This window comes from Camelus dromedarius, chromosome 20 (genome assembly GCF_036321535.1).
Source record: "Camelus dromedarius isolate mCamDro1 chromosome 20, mCamDro1.pat, whole genome shotgun sequence".
In the NCBI taxonomy this organism is placed as follows: domain Eukaryota; kingdom Metazoa; phylum Chordata; class Mammalia; order Artiodactyla; family Camelidae; genus Camelus; species Camelus dromedarius.
The window spans coordinates 37,359,838-37,375,117 of NC_087455.1; the positions used below are offsets into that span (position 1 = coordinate 37,359,838).

General features: G+C 39.0%; 1 protein-coding gene across 1 annotated transcript in view; it reads right to left on the reverse strand.

Moving 5' to 3' along the window:
* Positions 1–15,280, reverse strand: part of NECAB1 (N-terminal EF-hand calcium binding protein 1) — a 233,463-nt gene that overhangs the window by 56,333 nt on the left and 161,850 nt on the right. Inside the window, exon 6 of the mRNA XM_031439294.2 lies at positions 5,418–5,554. Coding sequence (XP_031295154.2) covers positions 5,418–5,554 — 137 coding nt within the window. The remainder of the gene's footprint in view (positions 1–5,417; positions 5,555–15,280) is intronic.

Consider the following 15,280-nt stretch of genomic DNA (forward strand, 5'->3'; position numbering starts at 1 on the left):
TAAGGAACTTCCAGGAAGGTTGTTTAAAAGGGGGGATTAAGCTAGAAGGCTGCCTGTTCTTTCCCTGTACTTCTTTCCTGGTTAGAATATGAGCATGATAGCTGGAATTCCAACAAATAGTTTTGGCCATAAGGCATAAACTTGAGAAGGAAAGACATGTACTTAAGATGTGAAAAAGACAGGGAGTGTATGATAAATCTGGAAACTGCCATAATTTGCCTTAGGCTGCCCCACGCCAGGCTCTTTAGTAGGCAATAATATGGCCTTATGTGATTAAGCCACTTTCCCACTCTGTTACATGCAGCACCTCCCCCAAATAATTTAATACTAATTTAATCATCCATAGTATGGAGTCTGTATGTGTGGTGGGAACTGCTAAATTGCAGCCTCCACTGTAGGGGGTTCTGGCTTGGAGGCTCTGTTCAATGGAGGACACCAACTCTCAGTACTTTTAAGTCTTTTATATTGCACTGATGAGATCCCTCAGAAAAGCAGGTTCCACCCTAATTCAGAAAGACACCTGCACACTAATGTTCATAGCAGCACTGTTTACAATAGCCAAGACATGGAAACAACCTAAATGTCCACCGACAGATGAATGGATAAAGAAGCCGTGGTATATTTATACAATGGAATACTACTCGGCCATAAAAATGATAACATAATGCCATTTGCAGCAACATGGAAGTCCCTGGAGAATGGCATTCTAAGTGAAGTAAGCCAGAAAGAGAAAGAAAAATACCATATGATATCACTCATATGTGGAATCTAAAGAAAAAGACAAATGAACTTATATGTGAAACAGAAACAGACTCACAGACATAGAATACAGACTCATGGTTGCCGGAGGGGAGAGGGATGGGAAGAGATAAACTGGGAGTTCAAGATTTGCAGATACTGACAGTTATATATAAAATAGATAAACAGGTTTATACTGTATAGCACAGGGAAATATATTCAAGATCTTGTAGTACCTCACGGTGAAAAAGAATATGAAAATGAACATACATATATTCATGTATGACTGAAGAATTGTGCTGTATACCAGCAATTGATACAAACTGTAAACTGACTATACTTCAGTAGAAAGAAAGAAAGAAGGAAAGAAAGAAAGGGAGAAAAGGAGAAAAGGAAGAAAGGAAAAGAGAGAGAGAGAGAAGGAAAGCAGGTTCCAACAGGAGGGAATAAGCCCAGCGGTCAGAGCTCTGGCAACACAGGACGCTAAGGTGGTTTCAAATTTCACTGTTCAGTGTAAAGACTTCCACTTAATGCCTCATTTTTTAGTGTTATGTCTGACTCTTAGCTGTGCCAGTGTCAATCTCTTCACCTTTGCCGGAGAGTACACCTCCAGGCTTCCTCAAGGACTGGGGAGTGGCAGTCACTATACAGCCTGGGTGCAGCTTTCAACCATATGTCAGCCCCAGTTCATCCCCGCTATCAGTCGCACATGGTGAAGCTGATTCTCGAGGCTTTCTGAGGTCTTGTGGGCTGCATCTTGGCTTCTTACACTGCCTGGTTACATTTCAGCTTTCTCAGGTCTTCTAAAGCAGTTACCACTAGGTTCACCTTGCTTTCAAGTTCCAAGCTTCTATCCTTCTCATTTTTGTGGGTTTATGATTCCTTTTTGTCTAGACAGTTCAAATGCCATTTTTTGAAGGGTTTAGGGAGGCAGAAAAATAAATATTCTATGTTTATTCTCCAGTCTTTAATTGGACCTTCCTCTAGATTTTCCTATGGCATACTTTTTTTAAAAAATCAACTTTCTAGTACCTTTGGTGGTCATAGGAGGAAGCGATTAGAGCGTCCCTTCTTTATGTTCAAGCTTAAATTCCCTGGTATGTTTATAATCACCTCTGTGTGAAATCCAAGCCTTCCCTTACGTCTAAAATCAACAAGCATCAAAAGGAGAAAAATAATTTCCAAGCCCAGAAGGAATCAATTGTCTTTCTGGAAAGAGAACTTTGGAAAATAGAACAAACTTGCAGATTCCGCTATAAAAAAGAAATTCACATATAATTAAACTGTGTTCCCAGGAATCTAGTTTGTGAGAAAGAAAGGCTTATGTAAGAGGACAGAGGAGCCTCTGGAGGGAAATTTCAGCGTAGCGGCATGATTATTCTTGTCATTGGCTATTCAGTGTTTTCAAAAGACATGGAATTGAAGTGGCTCCCATTTAGCCAGTTTGCCAGGGCAGATACAAAGAGTGTTCCAGAATGCCATCTGAAAATCTCACCTCTGTGGCATTCCGGCTGTACGCATCCTTTCTCTCTGAAATTGTCATTTTCACATGAATAGACACAGACATTTTGCTCAACACAGCATGGCTAACTCATTACTGCAGGATGAACGAGACTGCGTAATTCCTCCCTGGGGCTGATAGCTAGAACAGACAACTTCTCCGTTTTTTCTATATTTCAACAAGTCTCTGTATCCCTAGGTTTCACAAATATTAGGCCCCAAAGTCACAGTGATGCTGAAGGGGAAGCAAATTATGACAACCCAGGCATTCCTAAAGGTACCCGTGGGTTCCAACTTTTGACCATGTAGAGCCTAATGGAGCCTCTTTTTTGGTATAAAACACACTGATGAAGTTTTGGATGCACTCATTTGATCTCTCCTCTCTGGGCTAGTCCTCCTCTTCCCCAAATCTCTACTACACACTACTGTGAAACTAATTTTCCTTAAAAACTCATTTTTATTATATTTCTCCTTTATTTACAACCACCAATGACAGTCTGTGATCATACGGAGTATAAATGCAGCTGGTCTGGCTTTCAAGGCCTATCTTCGCCCCAGATTCCAGGTAAGTTTGTCTCCTCACGGTCCCAGGTCCTCACTCTTTGCTCCTCTCTATGGCTCCCTCGACCTGGAATCCTCTTTTCATTTATTCAGTTTTGTGTATTTAACACGGAGTTGTGCCAGGTATGGGGAAGCAAAGCAAAGCCCCTGCAGTAGAGACACTCAGAGTCTAACGGGGGAGATAAGTAAGGGACTGAGACTGTGAGTAACACAAGCAGAGGGTACAAAGGGATTACACGGTGGAGGACTCGGAGGCACAAAGTTGTTTTGAGATCAGTGAAAGCTTCCTAGAAAAAAATGCTGTCCAAACAGCGACCAAACAAACTAGGAAGAGGAGCTAGCCACATGAGAGAAGATGGTGCTATGGGGTGAGTGAGGACACCCTCCCTTCCGGGAGTGTCTGTCCCCCCAAAAGATACCATTCAAGTCTTATGCCCCCAGGAGGCTTCTTCACCCATCTCCTGTTTGATAACATAGGAGAAAGGCAGCCTTCTTTCACATCGCTTGTCTCTTCTACAATGGTGTTTAGTTTCTGGTGGCTAGCTGATGGGAAGATGGGGCCGTGGGGGCAGAGAGATAGCCCCTATGGGCTTGGGCCTAATTCACATGCTTCAGGGGAACCAGAGATTTCACACTGGGTATTATGGGCAGAAATCCATAGTGGAATCTTGTTTTCTGTTCACAACATACAAACAAACAAATGCATGTATACACACACACACACACACAAAATACACACAACACAAATATATATATACATATATATATATATAAAAGAAACATATATACACACACACATAAACAAACAAAATATATATACAAATATATATTTTTACCAGGAACCTCCCCGGGAAGAGTACTCGGACTGGGGTGGGACTTGGGCATCCCTGGGTGCCTTAGTCAAATACTATACAATAGCGCTCCCCCAAATTGACATTAAACCTGTAATACTTCCCATTCTTCCAAGCTGCTTTTGAGCTAGAAACCTAGAAATAAAAGACTAATTCTCTAGTGTCTTCTGCTCTCCTCTGACTCTGAATTATCGTGCTCCTTCTCGTTGGACACAGCTGCTATGCAGCTGTTGCAAGTGGTCACAAGAGTTCAAGGCTAGCCTGTGGCCCGACACAAGGAAGAGCTGTCACACGTTCCCTCTAGGGTGGTAAATGCAGAAGGCAAATAACTATAGGAAAAAAAAAAAAAAAACCAAGAGTGCAGGTGGAGAAAAGGGGTGGAGTCCTTTTTCAAGCCTCTTCTAAGGTGGCAAATGATTGCTTCTAAAAATGGAGAATCCATTTTATGTCATTAAAATCTGAACAAAAGACAACTAATCAAGCCTCATTTTCTTATTAGGAACATGAAACCAGTCATCGTGCTTCAAGACGTTCAATTATCCTCTGTACAAATCTGAGGAGATGGGCTGTTTTTTTTCTAAAGCTAATTGTTACACTTTTCCATTCAATACCGAATCACCCAATACAGCAAAAATACTAAGTTTATAATGTGAAAATGCTTCACAGATCCATTGAAGAGTGCGCATCCATGTTCACCAGCTGCACAAGCGCATTAGACCTGAGATTACAGGTTTTTTGTTAGAATTTGGTGATGCTCATTCATTTTGACACTGTAAATATAAGGTTGAAAATTCCACTGTTTTTCTGAGATGTCCTAATAATTATGCAGCCATTAATTTGTTTAGAAACATTGGCCCTACAGAGTAGTCTATTACCAGCCTGCTCAGAAAACTTACTAACCTAAAATGCAGAAGTAAGATAAAATATATCCCCAGGTTTAAAGTAACACATGCAAAAATATGTTTCATGAGCACAGGTTTTGCCAAGCCCTTTTCCAGACTGCAAGGTGAAAATGGTAACTCCAAGTATCGACTGTTGGTTACAATTATTTTGATGTCTGCTTTACACATTTCAAATCCAAGTTTCTCTTTGGCATTAGTGCCATTATTTATATAACTACTATATTATCACGACTTATCTTCTCAGTGATTTCAATCTATGGCATTGAATTTTAAAATCTTTTCCGATCACTCACTTTTCCCTATTTCCTTAAATAATTAGACCTATTGAATTTTCAAGTGTCCTACTAGGCTCATGGAGGCTGTTAAGGTTTTTTTCCATCATTTCTATATTTTCAAATATACCCATTAACAAGATTAGTTCAGATGTCACTAGAAACTCCATGAAACTGTCTTTTATGCCCCCATCCATATTCAATCTTTTACTCTTTTAAGATCCTTTGGCAATGTATTTCCCCGTCTCTGTGGTACTTATCATTTTGTACCTTGTATTATAGTTTTAGTATTTGTATTTTATTTATGTAATAGACTTCAGCCTTCTAAAGAACTGGGACTATGTAAAATGTATCTTTACATTGTCACACGCTTTTAAGTCTTTTCTGTCTACTAAATTCTCAATTAAAATTTGTTCAATAAATGATGGAAACAAAAAGAAAAGAGAGAATGGTCTTTTTTAGAGGCAAATATAAGGCTTGCAGCCAGTGGAGGCCCCTGTCATTGTGTTTAAATCTATTCATTCTCATGTTTAGTTTTCAGTGGTCTAAGTATGATGCCCTAACATGGGGTCATATGAAAACATTCAACTTGCCTTTCTTGACGGGTTTGCTCCTCTGTAGTTTCCATGGCACATTCCAGAGAATTCTGGAGCGACTGCAGCTGATTCAAGGTCTCTTTCAATAAAAATCGAGTTACAAATTGTTCCAAATTGGAAGCCTCTTGGTAGTCCTAAGGATGACAAAACAAATGCAATCAGAAGTTACGGTAGGAAAAAATAACCAGGAAGGTTTTTCCTCGTGTATCCATCCATCTCAGATTAACCCTCCCGAAAAAGAGACAAAGAGGACAGAAGACGTGTTGGGCCCTGGAAACTGGGGCAGAGCTCTCTTCTACCCACGAGAAGCTGAATAACAGAGCTGCAGAAATGAATGGAATATCTCATCGCCCATTGCACCTGCCTCATGATTAGAAAAAAAAAGGACTCTACTCAGTTGAATTATGGAATAGACATCTGCAGCAAAGGAGAAAAATGATCTGGAGAAAAGGCTGGAATGTGACTAACTCTGGATTTGTTTTCTGTTATCGACTAAATGTAGTCTCATGTCAGCAACTGGCTTAATTCCCTCTTAATGTATTTATTATGCCTGGTTTGCATTACACTGAAGCCAAAGGAAATTATGTGTAGTTATCTCAAAATTCAGAAAACGTTAGGCTTGGAATATTTAAACAGTTTACTAAATACGCTAATGTCTCTCCTTCAGGAACTTTACTCCAAACTCATCTGCATCTAACTTCTGGTGCAACATCTCAGCCACAAGTACCATTCATCCAAACAGCCCCACATGTATAGAGACCATCGCAAACACAACAGCTACACTTGCCAGAGCGGAGTTTAGGTACAGGCGGGTTGTGGATGGCGCCACTTCCTGCTGTCATCCTCTAATGTCTCAGGGAGAACCAAGAAAGAAAATAAAACCTGGTTGGCATGGAATTAAACGGTGTCAGAACCACTTTTTCAGGTCATGGGACTAGCCAGCTAAATCTGATTTTCTAGAGTCTCAGGTGGAAATGACAGATGTTAAGTTCAGTCAAGGACAGGATTTATTTGGCTCCGTTACTAAACAAAAATGATTATTTCACGGTTGAAAATACAAATCTGAAAGGAGTGATGGTAATGCCAGGAAATACAATGTGCTAGGGATTCTTGGGGCCGTGGTTGTAAACCCAAGCAAACAAGATTTAGTTAATTAACCTTTCTGGGTGTCAGGTCTCTCTCTTCCTTACAAATCAGACTGAGGACTCTGGCATACTTCCAAACTCAAAAATATTCTGCACTTCTATCAACTCTAAACTAGGAAATATGGAACCTCTGGCCTCCTGATGCAAGTTTCTTTGGAATTTGTCATAGAAAACTTCATTTCTTTCCTATTTTAAAATCATAAAAGGTTTCAATCATTAGTCTCTTTTTAAAAGTTCTTTTTTGTTTTTGCAGGTGAACAACACAGGAAATTTTCTTGTCATCGTATCTTAGTTAAAAATTTAAAACTTTAACGTCTTTAAACTCCAACTAACAACTAACTATAAAACAAAATATTACATGCTATAGTAACTATATGGACTTTGGTGAGTTAATTCAAGATAAAAACTACACAAAATATTTCATGTGGTCAAATAGCTTGCCATTCAGTGGCAATAAAAGCTTCAAAAATTATTTCTCACTGTGTTTATAGAGTTGAGTAAAACTTTGAGATGAAAAGAAAATGTGATGATAGAAAAAGAAGGTGTGCCTGATTCGTTACCCACAGTTCTTCCATTTTCCTAAAGCATAGGTTTAAAATAAAGTATATTAAAATGATGAGAAGGCATAATTGTGTAGTGAGAGATCATGCCAACTGTATGTGGCTCTCAGTATACACTGCACTAATATAAAGCAAATGATGAAAGCGTTAATTCTTATTTGCAGACACCACGTCACAGTGAAGGAAGTATGCATTTATTGCGCTATGCAGCACTGCACTGGCCTTATTCTTTCCTTCCTCACTGAAATGTTAAATATTTGTCGTGTCAGAACTGTAAGAAGGGAGATTTTGTTTTTGCGTTATCCAATTTAAACACTCTGGTCACTGCTATTGATTTTAGCTTCTGAGAGGCAAAGGTCACGCCTTATGCTTCTGTAAGCCTGTGGTGCCCAAAGCAGATACTCATTCAACACTTGAATGTTTGCACGTGATCACCTAACTCTGAGAATTGATTGTATTTGCTACTGTGGTCTCATGTACAAAGACTTTGGTGATGTTAGAGTTAGATACTTAAGGACAGTTAAAATCAGACAACTGGCTGCTCCATCGTTGTCCTATCATAGCAAATTAAGAAATGGTTATGCTGAGATTTGCCTCTCATCTTGAGAATTTGCCAGCCTCATTTAGCGACTCTCCGGATAAAATTGAGATGGCACAACCCAAGTGGTACATTTGACAGAAATGCTGATGCCTTGACATCGAGAGGAGTGGTGGGGAGGTTTAAGCCTTGGGGGATTCAGTTTTTTTAGTCAGTTTTGAAGATCTGCTGTTATGCACTGCCCTTGATGCTAAGGAGAAAAAAAAGCTTGTTTTCCAATATTCCCATCTATCCTTCCAAATTCAGCTGGTGGCATTGTCTGTGTATTGCCTTTCCTCCCTTGAACCACCACTTTCCTTCACAGGATTAGGCACACACCCTTTCCCCTCTGTGTGTTCCCGTAACACTTTTCTCCTCCTAGGGTACACATTTAGCATTTTTCTGTTGTAATACATTGCTTGCTTGTCTGTCTCCGCCATCCTAGGTTAGCTCTTTAAAGACTAGGGAATGAGTCTTAGTCATCTCTGCCTCCAGAATGCCCAGAACAAAGCCTGGCTCACAGCACCTGATCCAGAAATGCTTAAAGCCTACACGAGGAACGTGGGACCACGTGGAGATTCAGGCACGAGGGGGAGTGCCTGAGCTCTTCCCAGTCACCAGCTGCCTTCCCCTGCGTCTAGCCCTGGCTGGTGGCAGACGCTGCTGCCCAGCTTGCCCAGTTATGTGGGCTCTACAACAAAGGGAAACACAGCTTTACTTTTAACAGATTGTTTGTCCTTATTTCATTTTCTGGACCATTTGTTAGACTTCTTTCCTCCCCTCTTTCTGGATCCTGGGGTTTAGGACTGCAAACCCAGCTGGCGCAGCTCCACTCTCCTTTTCCTTCTCTCAGATATGCAGCACGTGTTCCCTTGGAAGGCAGCGGCAAAAGAAGCAGATGGAAAATTAAATAGATAGCAAGCTGGAAAATGTCAAAGCCTGGTTCTTTTTATTCTCAACAAATGTATTGGTTGTGAAGGTATAAAAAAGGGATCTTTGCATGCTGAACTCCCAAAAAAACTGATATGCTGACCTAAGGCATGTGTTCCTTTGAGCAAACCTCAGAATCTGAGAGATTGGTAGAAGGAACTTTTATTGGTCTAATAATGCAGTAAAAAAAAATTTACAGGTGTTACCTGATACCCAGATTATGCCTCTTTTTCCAAACACAGGAAAGTCCTTCATGTCTGTTAAAAAGGATGTGGGCAAATGAAGGCTAACAGTATATTTCAGAGATCCCAATAATGTTCATTCAAGTCACTAATATGTGTTCAATTAATAATTAAGTGGAAATTGTTAATAAAGATTTATTACTATTTCCATTTGTGCCTTTGGAGAACCAGAATATAAATATTTCAACCCACATACTTCCTTTGTGTGGAGCTGGAACGGGGCTGGGAGTCATTCAAGTGAGATTCTTTGCATTAGAAGCAGGATGCTTTGGAAATCAGGGTTCTTTGAAGACTACCTGTGCATTTTACCTGTCAGATCATCCCTTAGAAAGCAAGCTCTTGCCAATCTGGGTGACAGAAGAGTGGAAACCTTTGCCATTAGCCCACTATGAATCATCTAGGTTAATTACAAAAATCAGAGCAGAGTCTTCCCTGTTTGTATCTGCTCTATTTAAAAGTTAATCAAGTCAACGACATCCAGTCTCAGTGTCTCCTTGTCTGTGAGATCAGATACGATCGCATGCAGCAGGAGGTAGGCTTCTGACTGCCTTTTGATCTGAGTCCCAGGAGCTCTCCCTGTTGTGTGAGACATCTGTGCCAGCTTTGATAACAGGAAAAAATTCACTTTTTACAAAGATTCTTTTTTTTTCTCTTTTTCTACTGCCTCCCAAACTGTTACTTTTTAAATACTAACTGGCTTACACTATTGTCTATGTCTTATTTCTTTAAACATTCTTACACTTTCATTTTTAAATGACACACTTTTAAAATTAGGAGAATACCATATCAAGATTAAGACTTAATAAAATAAAAAAGTAAAGAACTGGTCCTTAATTAGAGTCTTGCAAACAGACTGAGGTTAAGTTCAGATAGGTCTCTGGAAATCTTAGATGACAGAACAACAGATCAAAATATTTTCAAACTGCAGATTCCCAAGAATTAAGTGAATTGTAGTTTTGCAGGTTAGCAAAAGAGAAAATAAGGCTCTAATTTTGGAATAAAATGTTATCAAATAACCAATAAATTTAAATAATATCTAAGTCCTATCTTAACTAGATGTTCTTTGTTAGAAATCAGAAAATATTTCACCAGCACCCCAATGTTCACAGCAGCACTATTTACAATAGCCCAGACATGGAAACAACCTAAATGTCCATCAACAGATGACTGGATAAAGAAGATGTGGTTTTATTTATATGATGGAATACTATTCAGCCATAAAAACACAACATAATGCCATTTGCAGCAACATTGATGTCCCTGCACTGAGGCAGCCCCGAGGGACTTCAGGGGGCTGCACGCTGTGCCTGGGAGGGGATACGGAACAGAACAACCTCAGTCTCCCATAAATTGCGAAAAAAGCAAAGCAAGAGGGCTGGTGTGCCCTGTGGGGAGGGGCACCGTAACCTTTCTCTCCTCAGACCGGCAGCGCCATTACTGGTACTTCTCCCGAGAAGAGAGGCGGGGCGCAGCCACAGCCGCCATCTCCTCCTGTGCGCAGCGCCCGGGCGGGGGCGGGGCCAAGACCTGAATCCACACAGGGGGCTCCGCAACCTCATAGGCAAGACTGAGACTTGTTTACAGCCCGAGGCAGATAGGATCTTTCTGCCCTGGTACCTCAGAGAACTCGTGCCTCCAAGACAAACAAGGAGCTGAGATTTGGGGCCATTCTGTGGTCTTCCCCGATCCCGCCTTCGGAGCACCGACCCGAGGCGGAGCGGGCAGCTGCACAGAGCAGCAGTAGCAACCAGTACCTGGAGAGGGCGGTCGGCCACCCACCCTTCTGGCAGGAACGCAACACATGACCGCAGTGCTGGGAGGGGGCCTGAGCCGCCCACCTGCCTCGCCTGAGCACAGCATCTGACTGCGGCATCTGCAGGGGGAGTGACCCGCCTGCCTACCACGAAAGAGAGCAGCACCTGACCCAGTGTTGGGAGGGGGTGCGATCTGCTTGACTGACAGGCACTGGGAGAGGCACAGACGAGGGCACCAACGGAGGACCTCTGGAAACAGCAAGCTGAGTTTGTGAAACAGGGCGAAGACAGACTTCTCGATAAAAACCATCAAGAGCTCACAGTCTCCAGGAGAACACATCCTTTTTTTTTTTTTTAATCTTTTTTATATCTATTTTATTTTCTATTACCTTTTTAATCTTTACTTTTTAAACAGTTGTATATGTTTACAGTTTTAATCCCTTTTAAATTTTTCTCTTAAAACTTATTACTATTATTTTTTAAAAATCCACCTCATTTCATTTTTAATTCTTTTGGTTTTGACCTCCTGTTATTGATTATTCACAGGTTTCAAATATTGATTTTTTATTTTTTTTCTCCTTTTTATTAAGGTTTTTAAAAGATGTCTCAACTCGATTGCTATTTTGCTTCAACTTGCTCTTCTGTTATTGATTATACAGTTTTCAAACCTTTTCCCCCCCACTGTTAAAATTCTTTTATCTTTTGTTAAAATCTGTTCTATTTTCTATTACCTTTTAAAAATTTACTTTTGCAACAATTGTATGTGTCTCCAGTTTAAATCCATTTAAAATTTTTCTTTTAAAATATTTTTATTTTTATTTGTACTACTTTTAAAAATCCACTTCATTGCATTTTTATTTCTCTTGGTTTTGATCTCCTGTTATTGATTATACACAGGTCTCAAATATTGTTTTCTGATCTTTTCTCCTTTTTTTAAGGTTTTTAAAAGACATCTCAACTCAAATGCTATTCTGCTTCAATTTGCTCTTCTATTACTGATTATACACTGTTTTCAAACCTTTTTTTTCTCCTTTCTTTCAAAATTCTCTTTTTTAAGTTTTATTCCTGCATAGGCTTTAGATAGATAAATAAGGACCACAACAGATAACTGATACTCCATAAGCCACAGTGCCAGAGAGGTATGAGCAATATGAAGAAGCAGAGGAACCACTCCCAATTAAAAGATCAAGAGAAATCCCCTGAAAGCATGATCAATGAAATAGACATTGATGGCCTACTAGATCAAGATTTCAAAAAAGGAGTGATCAAAGTACTGAAGAAACTAAAAGAGATAGTGTTTAGAGACATAAAATATGTCAAAAATAAAATTGAAGCTACAAAGAAGAGCCAAGTAGAATTGGTAAATTCATTGGCTGACATGAGAACTGACCTAAAGGCTGTGAAAAGCAGGCTAGATAATGCAGAGGAACAAATAAGTGACCTAGAAGACAGGACAACAGAAAGCACCCAATCAGAACAACTGAGAGAAAAACAAATAAAATCTGATGAAAACAATATAAGGAACCTATGGGATAATATAAAGTGTGCCAATCTACACATAATAGGGGTTCCAGAAGGGGAAGAAAGAACAAAGGGGATTGAAAAAGTATTTGAAGAAATCAAGAACGAAAACTTCCCAAACCTAAAGAAGGAATCAGATATCCAAGTACAGGAGGCTCAGAGGGGCCCAAACAGGAAGAACCCAAACAGACCCACACCAAGACATATCATAATCAAGATGGCCAGAGTCAAGGATAAAGAAATGATCCTGAAGGCAGCAAGAGAAAAACAAAGAATGAATTACAAGGGAACCCTCATAAGGCTCTCAGCTGATTTCTCTACAAAAACACTATAGGCCAGGTGGGAGTGGCAAGATATACTTAAAGTCCTGAATGAAAAAAAGATGCAGCCTAGGATACTCTATGCAGCAAGGCTATCCTTTAGAATAGAAGGAGAGATAAAGAACTTCACAGACAAGCAAAAACTAAAAGAGTTTAGCAACACTAAACCCATGCTAAAAGAAATATTGACAGGTCTAGTCTAAATAGAAAAGCAGCAGGATATTACAAAAACGAGAAACGCATAACTGGAAAGGCGGTAACTACAATAAACACAAAATTGTAAAACAAGACATTAAGAGTGGGAGAGGGAAGCAAAAAAATATGGAGTATTTTTTTTTCTTTTTCTTTTAAACTTTTTGTTCTCGGTAGGATGGGTTTCAGATTACAGTACTATCTGTTCAGCATAAACAGTTATAGTAATAGGTTAATAGACTTACAAAAAAGGGTAACCACAAGCCAAAAACTCACAAGTGAGTCACAAAAACTAAATAAAATCCACGATAATACAAAGGAAAATTAACAAACCACAAAATAAAGAAGAAAGGAACAAAGAGGAAATACCAAATCAACTGCAAAAATAAGTTCAAAATGGCAATAAATACTCATCTATCATTAATTACTGTAAATGTTAATGGGCCAAATGCTCCAGTCAAAAGACATATAGTGGCAGACTGGATAATAAAGCAAGAACCTTCAATATGCTGCATACCAGAGACCCACTTTAGGGAGAAGGACACATATAGATTGAGAGTGAAAGGATGGAAAAGGATATTCCATGCAAATGGGAAAGCCAAAAACTCAGGTGTAGCAGTACTGATTTCAGACAAAACAGACTTTAAAACAAGGGCTATATGGAAAGATAAAGAAGGACATTTTATAATGATTAAAGGAGTAATACAAGATGAGGAAATTACACTCATTAATATATATGCACCCAATATAGGAGCACCTAAGTACATAAAACAACTACTAACAGAGATAAAGGGAGAAACTGATGGGAATACAATCATTGTTGGAGAGTTTAACACCACATTAACATCACTAGACAGATCTTCCAGATAGAAAATAAATAAGGCAACAGAGAAATTAAATAATACAATAGAAAAATTAGATTTCGTGGATATTTTCAGAGCATTACACCCTCAAAAACTAGGATATACATTCTTTTCAAGTGCACATGGAATATTTTCTAGGATTGATCATGTACTTGGGCACAAAAGAAGCCTCAACAATTTTAAGAAGATAGAAATTATCTCAAGCATCTTTACTGACCACAATGCCATGAAACTAGAAATCAACTACAGAGAAACAAAGGAGAAAAAAAGGAAAGCATGGAGATTAAACAACATGCTATTAAAAAATCACCAGGTCAATGTTGAAATCAAAGTTGAAATTAAAAAGTACCTTGAGACAAATGAAAATGAAAATACAACCACACAAAACTTATGGGACGCAGCAAAGGCAGTGCTAAGAGGGAAGTTTATAGTGATACAGGCCTTCCTCAAAAAAGAAGAACAATCTCAAATAAACAATCTGACCTACCAGCTAAAAGAAGTAGAAAAAGAAGAGCAAAAAACCCCAAAAGGTAGCAGAAGGAAGGAAATAATAAAAATCAGGGAGGAAATAACATAGAGATTAAAAAAACAATAGAAAAAAATCAATCAAACCAAAAGCCGGTTTTTTTGAAAGAGTAAATAAAATTGACAAACCTCTGGCCAAACTCACAAAGAAGGAAGAAGTGCACAAATTAGCAAAATAAGAAAGGAAAATGGAGAAATTACAACAAATAACACAGAAATACAGAATATCATATGAGAATATTATGAAAAACTACATGGAACCAAAATGGATAACCTAGAGGAGATGGACAAGTTTCTGGAAACATACAGTCCACCAAGACTGAATCAAAAAGAAACTGAACACTTGAACAAACCGATCACTAGAAATGAAATCTAATTAGCAATAAAAAAACCTCCCTACAAGTTAAAGTCCAGAACCGGACGGCTTCACCAGAGAATTCTATCAAACATACAAAGAAGAACTCATACCAGTCCTTCTCAAACTCTTTCAGAAGATTGAAAAAGAGGGAATACTCTCAAACTCATTCTATGAAGCCACCATCACCGTGATACCAAAACCAGGCAAAGACACCACCAAAAAAGAGAATTAGAGACCAATATCACTGATGAACATAGATGCAAAAATCCTTACCAAACTACTAGCAAATAGAATCCAACAGAACATAAAAAAGATTATACATCATGATCAAGTGGGTTCATCCCAGGGACACAGGGGTGGTTCAACATATGCAAATCAATCAATGTAATACATCACATCAACAAGTGAAAGGACAAAAACCACATGATCATCTCAACCGATGCAGAAAAAGCATTTGATAGAATTCAACACCCATTTATGATAAAAACTCTCACCAAAGTGGGTATAGAGGGAACATATCTCAACATAATAAAAGCTATATATGACAAACCTACAGCCAGCATAGTACTCAATGGTGAGAAACTCAAAAGCTTCCCACTAAAATCTGGGACAAGACAAGGCTGCCCACTATCACCACTCCTATTCAACATAGTCTTGGAAGTCCTGGCCACAGCAATCCAGCAAGAGAGAGAAATAAAAGGGATCCAAATTGGAAAAGAAGAGGTAAAAGTGTCACTATATGCAGATGACATGATACTATATATAGAAAACCCTAAAACATCCACACACAAACTACTAGAAATAATTGAAGAATTCAGCAAGGTAGCAGGTTACAAGAGTAACGTTCAAAAATCAGTTGCATTTCTTTACACT